Source organism: Megalobrama amblycephala, linkage group LG1 (assembly GCF_018812025.1).
Source record: "Megalobrama amblycephala isolate DHTTF-2021 linkage group LG1, ASM1881202v1, whole genome shotgun sequence".
Lineage (NCBI taxonomy): Eukaryota > Metazoa > Chordata > Actinopteri > Cypriniformes > Xenocyprididae > Megalobrama > Megalobrama amblycephala.
The window spans coordinates 42,118,115-42,128,594 of record NC_063044.1 but is presented as its reverse complement, the minus strand read 5'-3'; the positions used below and the strand labels follow the sequence as shown (position 1 = coordinate 42,128,594).

The 10,480-nt window shown below is 35.0% G+C and overlaps 1 protein-coding gene across 1 annotated transcript; it reads left to right on the top strand.

Annotated features, from left to right (window-relative positions):
• Positions 1 to 278: 278 nt before the first annotated feature.
• On the top strand, positions 279 to 9,261 carry pdpk1a (3-phosphoinositide dependent protein kinase 1a). The gene is made up of 13 exons (XM_048193528.1): positions 279 to 1,342; positions 1,547 to 1,589; positions 1,697 to 1,834; positions 1,947 to 2,091; positions 2,172 to 2,269; positions 2,547 to 2,622; positions 2,721 to 2,789; positions 3,208 to 3,304; positions 3,393 to 3,566; positions 5,674 to 5,870; positions 6,198 to 6,255; positions 6,421 to 6,573; positions 6,850 to 9,261. Exons 1-13 carry the CDS (start codon positions 1,067 to 1,069, stop codon positions 6,940 to 6,942), a joined length of 1,617 nt encoding a protein of 538 aa, XP_048049485.1. The 5' UTR covers positions 279 to 1,066; the 3' UTR covers positions 6,943 to 9,261.
• Positions 9,262 to 10,480: the final 1,219 nt, after the last annotated feature.

Below are 10,480 nucleotides of genomic sequence, written 5' to 3'. Positions count from 1 at the left end.
CCATTCTGCACAACTTCCCACTCTTTTCTCCTCTTATCGCTAAGAAAGCAGTAAAGACTTTGCTTCTCTTGGGCATCGTATATTATATTCGGAGTTGTGTTGCGGTAAAAATAGCAATAGGACAGTGTCAGTAGCTCAGTGAGTGCAACAATTTGACGTCATTGAACGCACTTTGCGCTTAAACAAAATGTCAGCACCCATTGTCCAAATCGGTCCAAATATGTCATGTATTTTTTTAAATAATGTAAATCTTTCATGGGTTTTCTACTACACATTTCAGTAAGAGACATAATTTACGTTATATTAAGCCATACAAGTCTTAACAGCAGGGGTTTCCTTTAAGAAATGAATCAAGGCATTTTCAACATTCTTTTTTCTTTTCCGATAATTTGTTATACTCAGATGTACAATATGAATCTGATATAGCAGTGGTCTTGGTCTTATACTGCCTCCTAGAGGCATGGATGTAGCATCATGTCGAAGCAAAAGTTTACCATTTCCATAGAAAGGTGCTATTTACAGTCAGTCAGTTAATTCCTCAAATGTTAGGGTTCAATAGCAGGGGTGCTTGCTGAGATAAAATGAGTAGTATTCAGCTGGTCATGTGATGTCAACATGTCTGCCCCCATGAGGCAACCCACTCCATGTAAAATAAAACTGGTTTTATTAGGCTACTAATCATCTTTATCTCATTTGAGTGAACATAACTTCCATTCAGAGGTACCATTCACCTCTTTATATTTTTATTTAACTTTTCAATAAGTAACAAAACCACACTTTTAAATGATCAGTCACCTCAATATTTTCATTCAGGTATACATGTGGTTAGCATGAAAAGTGCGGTTAGACTTAACCAAAAACAATGTTTTTGTAGCTTCGGCAGGGTAAATATTTTGCGTTTTCTGCAGCGTAAACAAAGGCAGGTCTGAGTGAATGAATTTGAGTACTCGTAATCCTGGGTGAAAACAAACACAGCCCTCCCCTCTGCGGAAGCTCTACTGTACTTTATCAGCTGCTGGTTTACTGCCTCCAAGGTGGTTTTGTTCCTCATTGCACATGCACCCGCATGTCTGAGTCAGTGTCATGTTTGCTCTGTGTGTGTGTTTTGCTCGTTCAGTACGATGCTGTCCCCATCCAGCCTAGCGTGGTGTTGCGTTCCTGTGCTTCTTCATCAATGGTAAGGACTCAGCTGAACTCCAACCTTCCTCACTGTCTCAGTATGGAGGTCCGTGGGGGTGAGGCAAGCGCCCAGCCAAAGACATCTACCCTCAAGCCTCCACAATCACGCAAGAAGGAGGATTTCAGCTTTGGCAAAATTTTAGGAGAGGGTTCCTTCTCGACGGTGGGTGCAATTTCGTTTCAGATTTTGCATTAAAAGATTTAATATTTTGCAATTTAATAATTACATTTGGGGTCCAAATAGCCAGCATAGTGACAGATATTTTTGGCAGTTGGACAGATATTTTTGGTAGTTTTGGCAATTGGACAGGTAGTTTTGGTAGGTTCCATTTATTTGTTGTAATAGCTGAACACATTTGAATTGCAGGTTGTGCTTGCAAAAGAACTTGCCACAGGAAAGGAATATGCAAGTAATGGGAAATGTATTATATATAAATATATATATATATATAAATTATATTAATATAGTAGTATATTAAATAAACTAAATTGATGTCTTCTGAAATTTGTTTTTCAGTGAAGATTCTAGAGAAGAATCACATCAGGAAAGAGAATAAAGCACACTATGTGTTCAGAGAGAAGGATATATTGTCAAGCATTGATCATCCCTTTTTCGTGAAGCTCTACTTCACGTTTCAAGATTCGCATAAACTTTGTATCCTTTTCAGAATAAAACCGTGGTGTTGAGCTGTGGAACTGTGAAATCAAATCTGTTTGTTAAACTCATTATTACGTTGTTAAAATGTTCTTAACTTCTAATCCATCAGATTTCGCCCTCAGTTATGCAAAGAATGGAGAACTACTTAGATACATTCGCAAAATAGGCTCATTTGATGAGACTTGCACAAGATTCTACACTGCTGAGATAGTTTGTGCACTCGAGTATTTGCACTCAATGGGAATTATTCACAGGTATTTGGACTAACAATATGTCTTTGATTGAAATAATTCGTAATACGTTTTTGAATATGTATTTATTTGTCTTTATCTAGGGACCTTAAGCCAGAGAACATCTTACTGAGCGAAGACATGCACATTCATATTACGGATTTCGGGACAGCAAAACAGCTGTCGTCGGACAGCACTCAAAGTAACGCACAGTTAATGAATATTTTGTAGAAATATTGCTCTGCTCTGGTTGTTGTTTTTTTCAAAACGACTTTCGTTAACTTCCTTCAACCCCCTTTTAGGTCAAGCATGAAGTGTTTGTTATCTATAGATACACTCCCAAGTAGCATAAATATGGGACAGTCTATAATTTTTTACTTCATGCACATTTACGAGTTGTCAGCAGGGTTACGGACCCTGAAGGTGTTGTGATGCTGTTTGTCCCAACTGAATCTGCTCTGTGTGATTTGTTTTCACAGCAAGAGCCAACTCTTTTGTTGGCACTGCACAGTATGTTTCTCCAGAGCTACTGACGGAAAAATCAGCTTGCAAAAGGTTTTGGCATTTAAAGTGCAATAGCGCAATATTACCAGATTTGGATGTTAATAATTGCATCAAATTTGTTTTTATATTCTGTGATATTTCTCTTTTAGTTCCGACCTCTGGGCACTGGGTTGCATAATCTATCAGCTGGTGGCTGGATTACCTCCGTTTAGAGCTGGGTGAGTTACTGATCATTTCAGATTTAGTTCAATTAAACGTTCATAATAATGAGGTGATGATGCTTTGCTCTTGAGCTGAAGTGCTGGTGGTTGATCGCTGTTGTAATTGCAGTTAAAAACATGGTGTGAAATAACAGGAAGTGTTGGCTTTGGTGTTTATGACTTGTTTGTGTAGACAGTTCAGAGGGCTTCTGAGGAAACCCCAACCACTGGGTCACATGACTCGCTTGCCGTTTTGGTTACATTACAACCAATAAATGGCTTGAACAGCCGTTGAAAACAAAACATTGAGCCATGTGACTGTAAATTAATCCTTTCCTTCTCTCAGCCGATTAAGAGCTCTTCACTTGTGAGACTACAAACTGTTCAGTTGATATTGATTTAGTGGAGTTAGTCATTTACTTTTGTCTTTTAATAGGAACGAGTACTTGATTTTCCAAAAGATTATAAAGCTGGAATATGAATTTCCTGAGAAGTTCTTCCCCAAAGCTAAAGATCTGGTGCAGCGACTGTTGGTAATTATAGTTTGTTTCTTTTACATACCATCACTTTCAGTTGCATGACTATGTTGAAGCAAATTCATTGTTTATTTACTGGTTTCAGTCTTTGGACCCTAGAAAGCGGCTAGGATGTGAGGAAATGGGTGGGTTCAATCCACTGAAAGGCCACATGTTCTTTGAGACAATCTCATGGGAGAACTTGCCGGTTCAGACCCCACCCAAGCTGACCCCTTACCTACCAGCCATGGCTGAAGATGATGAAGACTACTATGGCAATGTTAGTTTGACTTATCATGCAAATTATCCACAATACTGTGCATAATTATATGAGGAATGTTTTTTGTTTGTTTGTTTTGTTTTTCCCCCTCCCCCTTTTTTGCTTTTGTTTTGTTGTTGTTTTTTTGTTTTGTCTTTTTGTTTTTTTGAGCTTTTTCTTTTGTTTTAAATTATAATTATATATATATATATATATATATATATATATATATATATATATATATATATATTTTATTTATTTTTTTTTTATTTTTTTAGCTTTTTCTTTTGTTTTTATTTTGTTGTAGTTCAAGTTCAAGATCAGTTTTATTTAGATAGCACATTTACAACAGGCACTATGCTGACCAAAGTGCTTTACAGAAGAACAAGTTTAAAAGAAAAATATAACATACATAGAAAACAAATCAAACCAAAAATAAGAGAAACATAGTTAAGAGTTACCATAAAGCAGGAGTTTTGTTGTTTTGTTGTTTGAGCTTTTTGTTTTGTTGTGTTGTTTTTTGTTTGGTCTTTTTGTGCTTTTTTTTTAAGCTTTTTGTTATATTGTGTGTTTTTTTGTTTGGTCTTTTTGTTTGAATGTTTTTTGTTTGAACGTTTTTTTTTTTTTTTTGGACTTTTTGTTTTGTTGTTTTTTGTTTGAGCTCTTTGTTTTGTTTTTTTGTGTTTTTTGTTTGGACTTTTTGTTTTATTGTGTGTTTTTTTTTGGTCTTTTTGTTTTGTTGTTTTTTTTGTTTGAACGTTTTTTTGTTTTGTTTTTTGAGCTTTTTGTTTTGTTGTATTGTGTTTTTGTTTGGTCTTTTTGTTTTGTTGTTTTTTTGTTTAAACTTTTTTTGTTGTTTTATTTGTTTTTGTTTGAGCTTTTAGTTTAGTTTTTTTATTGTATTGTTCTGTTGTTTTTTGTTTGGGCCTTTTGTTTTGTTTTTGAAAATGGCTGCGTATAATTTTTTTTAAGAAATGAGAATTGAACTCTTATTAAAGGATTAGTTTACTTTCAAATAAAAATGTCCTGATAATTTACTCACCCCCATGTCATCCAAGATGTTCATGTCTTTCTTTTGTCAGTCGAAAATAAATTAAGGTTTTTGATGAAAATATTCCAGGATTATTCTCCTTATAGTGGACTTCATTGGACTCCAAACGGTTGAAGGTCAAAATTACAGTTTCAGTGCAGCTTCAAAGGGCTTTAAACAATACCAGGCGAGGAATAAGGGGAATGCACCTTCCCTATTCAAATTACAGAACGAACGCAGCACCAGTTCCATTTTTTTCTGTAAGTTGAATAGGGAAGGTGTAGGACATACAGCATAAGCTTTTTGAAGAATACGGAAGGCGGTCTGGCGGAAGCACTTGCGAGGCGATCATTTGTGTTTATAAAGCATATACATTTTTATTTTTTTTTAGAAAATGGCAGATCGTTTCACTAGATAAGACCCTTATTCCTCGTCTGGTATTGAAAAGCCCTTTGAAGCTGCACTGAAACTGTAATTTTGACCTTCAAATGTTTGGGGCCAATTGAAGTCCACTATAAGGAGAATAATCCTGGAATGTTTTCATCAAAAACCTTAATTTCTTTTCGACTGAAAAAAGAAAGAAGGACATGGACATCTTGGATGACATGGGGGTGAGTAAATTATCAGGACATTTTAATTTGAAAGTGAACAAATTATTGAAAAGTCCAAGATTATTCAGACCTACCAACCTGTATGCATTTTGTGTAGCAGGTACGCATTTTGACCTCAAAGTAAACAAATCAAACCAAGAATCGAACTCTTATTAAAAGTCCAACATTATGGATACCATTTCATTTTTTCTTTAAAATCCGCATTAAATAAAATTTGACCATATTTACTTTGTTAGTGCACATTACAAGTATTGTGGTAAACAATTCATCTGTGCAGGTTAATCCACAGAAAAAAGTTTGTTTTCATCGTTTCATCTGTATTATGCCAAAATATTGTAGTAAAATCAGCCACAACTTTCAGTTAAATAAAGTTAAATATTTAAGTTTGTATGGTCAGTTAATGGTACAAATTGTGAGGCCTTAAGTATAGGCTTGCTGGATCTGGTCACTGAGTACTGATTTGATGTTTGTTTTTTGGATCCCACAGTATGAAGACCTCCTCAGTCACTTCAGCAGCTTGCAGGTGGCTCCATCCAGCTCATCTCAGATCGTCCCACTGAGATCCTGCAGCAACATTGAGCAGTACATCCATGACCTGGACAGCAACTCCTTTGAGCTGGACCTGCAGTTCTCCAGTGAGGAGAAACGACTTCTGCTGCTGAAGCAAACAAGTGGCAACCCTTGGTATGTTATATCCTCCATTCACAAAGGTGTTTTCCTGCTCATAAACGTTGAAACGTGAAACAGAACATTCTGGTTAAACATTAAATTTGATCCTGTAATGACAGCACAGTTAAACATACATTCATTTTGCTATTATACAATAGGGATTGTATGGGTGTATGTACTAATAATGATTAGTTTTTATCTCATGCATTTCCTGTTGGGTTTTTATAGCATGTTGTAAAAGGAACTCTTGATCATTATAGTTCTGTTTTCAATCGGTCAACAACATGGGTAGCACTGCCAGCTTGTTATTCATTAACATCTGTTTTTTTTTCTGTCTTAAAGGCACCAGTTTGTTGAAAATAACTTAATATATAAAATGGGACCAGTTGACAAAAGAAAGGTAACATTTTCCTTCCTATTTCTTATCTTGTATGGTATCTAGAGTGAAAAACAGGTGCATGTTTTTCTTTTTTTTTTTAAGTGTCAAATGAGAAAACAAATAGCGCCCTCTTTTGGCTTCCTTTGGCAAGTGTTTTTGACCCTTTCTTGTTTGCCATTTTCACAGGGACTGTTTGCTCGACGCCGTCAGCTGTTACTGACTGAAGGACCACATCTATATTACGTGGATCCTGTGAATAAAGTGCTGAAGGGGGAAATTCCATGGTCTCCAGAGCTGCGTCCCGAGGCCAAGAATTTCAAGACATTTTTTGTCCACACGGTAAAAATTATAGTTGTTATAGATATATAGGTAGTTAAATATATAGCTATTTCTGTAGTTGTTTTATAGGTTATTAATAGGCAGTGCTTCTCTAGAAGCTTTAGATGTAGAATCATGGTACTTTGATAAACACATCATCATACTGAATGATTACTAAATATCATTTATAAGCCATAGTACACATCGTGCTCTAAGGTTATGCATCCAAAAAACATGGTACTTCTTGGGACTTTGAGAAATGCTGCTAAATCTTTTCAATGTTTTTCTCATATGCAGCCAAACAGGACATATTATCTAATGGATCCCAGTGGAAATGCAGACAAATGGTGTAAGAAGATTCAAGAGGTCTGGGGAACAGTTTATCACTAACATCAGACTACTGGCATGACGGGGCATCAGAGGACTACTGAAGTCAAGGCAAGTCTAAGAGGTCTGAGCCCTGCACCATTCAACTACCAAACAGGACGTTCTGTTCATTTATGGGACTAGTGCATCAATATTCCTTCTTGAAGAGAAAATATGTTTTGCTTGCAGTGTTTTTGTCATGTTCAGCAGATGTAACATAAAATCAAAGATAGGTAAAACTTGTACACTATACATGTGTATATACATAGGAAAATATCCTCAGAAGCTTGGGGGGAAAAAACACTCATAATCTGTTGCTTTTTAAAATAATAAGAGAGTTTTAGGATAGCTATAGAGGACACTTAAATGATCCTACAGGTCAAGTAAATATTAAATTGATACACAAATCGTTAATATATTTATATTTATTCTCTCAGTCATCTTGTTCACATGTGTATCATATTACATGAAATTATTATCATCAGAAGAAGAATCACTGTTGAGCCGTTATATATTTAGTAAGAAATGGCAATGGATTTTTGTGGGTTCATGTGTGAAACTTGCACCTGGTTCCTTAAATCTGCTGTTTATATTTGTTTTTATATTATATTTTATTTATAAACATTGGTTGAGATTGAAAATAAGTACTTGATAAGGTACGCTACACAGTATACACTGCAAGTGAGTGGCACAATGTGTTGCAACAAAAGTGGATGGCTGTCGACAGTCACGTTGTGTCGTACCATGTCCGTCTCTTGCAATGTAGATATGGTGTAATAACTACGGGAATTGAGCTGTGCAAATGTAAATAAGGGCCGTGTTTGGAGATGCAGTTTTTGACCGCTTTATTGTACGTTGAATAGGATGGTGGTCCAGCACAGGCTAACGAAAATGCTGTAACCAAGTGAGATTCAAGCTCAGAAGTGTGTTTTTCCTCTTCTGTTGCGTTTCCTCCTTGCATTTTTTATGAGGATTTGTTCAACTGTGTATTTATAATTCGACTGGGTTTGTCACCGAATATAACTGTGATGTACAGATGATGTATTATTCAGAAAGTAACACAGTGTTACTGGATTTGCACCTTGTATAATTTTATTCTTATATAAGATTATTTGCTGGCAATGGCGCAGCCTGTAGTACCTTGTATTATTTAAATTCTAATATTCAGGGGCCATGTGTTGTAAATATTGAATATTGCCTTTGAATGTGAATGATTGCTGTAATACTTTGCAAGATTTTTATGTGTCCTAATCAGGTCACTTAAATTATATAAGATCCAATGTTTATGCCCTTTGGTTTCTGCATACATTTATGGAAGCTTGATTCCGGCAGGGAATAATAAAATAAAAAAGGTAATTGCAACTTTTTATCTCACAATTCTGACTTGTTTTTCTCACAATTGTGAGATAGAAACTCATAACTAAGAGTTCTAAAGTCTGAATTGCAGGATATTAACTTGAGTTATATCTCGCATTTCTGACATAAACTCGTAATTGCTAGTTATGAAGTCCAAGTTGTAAGTTCCAAGTTCCTCAAAAACTCGCAATTCTGACTTTATATCTTGCTATTCTGACTTAACTCGTAATTGTGAGAAAAAAAATGACTTAAATCGTAATTGCAAGATTATATCTTGCAATTCTGACTTTATAACCTACAATTGAATGTTTATATCTTGCTATTCTGACTTAACTCGTAATTGTGAGAAAAATTACTTAAATAGCAATTGCGAGTTTATATCTCACAATTCTGACTTAATAACCTGCAATTGAACGTTTATATTGCAATTCTGACTTAACTTGTAAATGTGAGAAAAAAATTACTTAAATCGCAATTGCAAGTTCATATCTGTCAATTCTGACTATAACTTACAATTGAACATTTATATCTCACAATTCTGACTTTATAACTCGCAGTTGTGAGTTTATATCTTGCTATTCTGACTTATAACTCGTAATTGTGAGAAAAAAATGACTTAAATCGTAATTGCAAGATTATATCTTGCAATTCTGACTTTATAACCTACAATTGAATGTTTATATCTTGCTATTCTGACTTAACTCGTAATTGTGAGAAAAATTACTTAAATAGCAATTGCGAGTTTATATCTCACAATTCTGACTTAATAACCTACAATTGAACGTTTATATCGCAATTCTGACTTAACTTGTAAATGTGAGAAAAAAATGACTTAAATCGCAATTGCAAGTTCATATCTGTCAGTTCTGACTTTATAACTCACAGTTCGAGTTTATATTTTGCTATTCTGATTTAACTCGTAATTGTGAGAAAAAATTTGTACTTAAATCGCAATTGCGAGTTTATCTTGCAATTCTGACTAACTTACAATTGAACATTTATATCTCACAATTCTGACTTTATAACTCGCAGTTGTGAGTTTATATCTTGCTATTCTGACTTAACTCGTAATTGTGAGAAAAATTACTTAAATCACAATTGCGAGTTTATTTTGCAATTTTGACTTTATAACTTACAATTGAACATTTATAGCGCAGTTCTGACTTAACTTGTAATTGCGAGGTTATTTCTTGCTATTTTGATTTAACTCGTAATTGTGAGAAAAAATTACTTAAATCGCAATTGCGAGTTTATATCTCGCAATTCTGACTTTATAAATTGCAGTTGCGAGTTTATCCTCCGGTTTCACGGACAAGGCTTAAGCTAGTCCTAGACTAAAATGCATGTTTGAGCTGTTTTAACTGAAAGCAACTTGTACTGACATTTCTTAAAATATGTCAGTGTCATTGTTTTGACTCAAGATGCACACAGGTAATTTTTTTTCTAGTGTACGTTTATAAAAGCTACTTAGACATCCTAATTGAACTAAGGCCTAATCCTGGCTTAGGCTAAGCCCTGTCTGTGAAACCGGGCCTATATCTTGCTATTCTGACTTGTGAGAAGAAATGACTTAAATTACAATTGCGAGTTTATATCTTGCAATTCTTACTTTATAACTCACAATTGCAAGTTTATATCGCAATTCTGACTTAACTTGTTATTGCGAATTTATATCTCACAATTGCGAGAAAAAATGACAACTCGCAAATGCAAGTTTATATCTTGCAATTCGGAGAAAAAAGTCAGAATCGTGAAATAAAAAGTCGCAATTCCCATTTTATTTATTTTTTATTCCGCGACGGAAACAAGCTTCCATTAACCTTTAATGATACTGAAGAATGTTGAGGAGAAAATTGTTAAGTCTCATAATAAAAGTATATATGAAGAGTAACATCTATCTGCTTCTGTTTCTGACAGACTGTTGGTAGCATGTGCAAGACAGCAGTGCTAAGACAACAGCTCCCAGTAGACTTTCCCTGTCTTTTACAGTTGGGTCTCTCATGCATGCTGGCTGTTTACATTTCTCAACATCTTGCAGAGCTGAAATGAGGTCACACTGAATGAACTCGGTATTCAGCTTTCCAGGTCTTAGGTAAACATATACAGTAAGAGAATGCCCACAAGGCTTGAAAAACATCAGCTATGAGAAACACATCTCACTTAGCAATAGAAGGACCATCAAGTGATGATAAATGCCTGCTGTTCA

Coding starts and splice junctions, on each gene's coding strand:
- pdpk1a (XM_048193528.1), top strand. CDS start 1,067: ATGTCTGAGTCAGTGTCATGTTTGCTCTGTGTGTGTGTTTTGCTCGTT. Junction 2,270..2,546: donor GTCGTCGGACAGCACTCAAA/GTAACGCACAGT, acceptor TTGTTTTCACAG/CAAGAGCCAACTCTTTTGTT. Junction 6,256..6,420: donor GACCAGTTGACAAAAGAAAG/GTAACATTTTCC, acceptor CCATTTTCACAG/GGACTGTTTGCTCGACGCCG.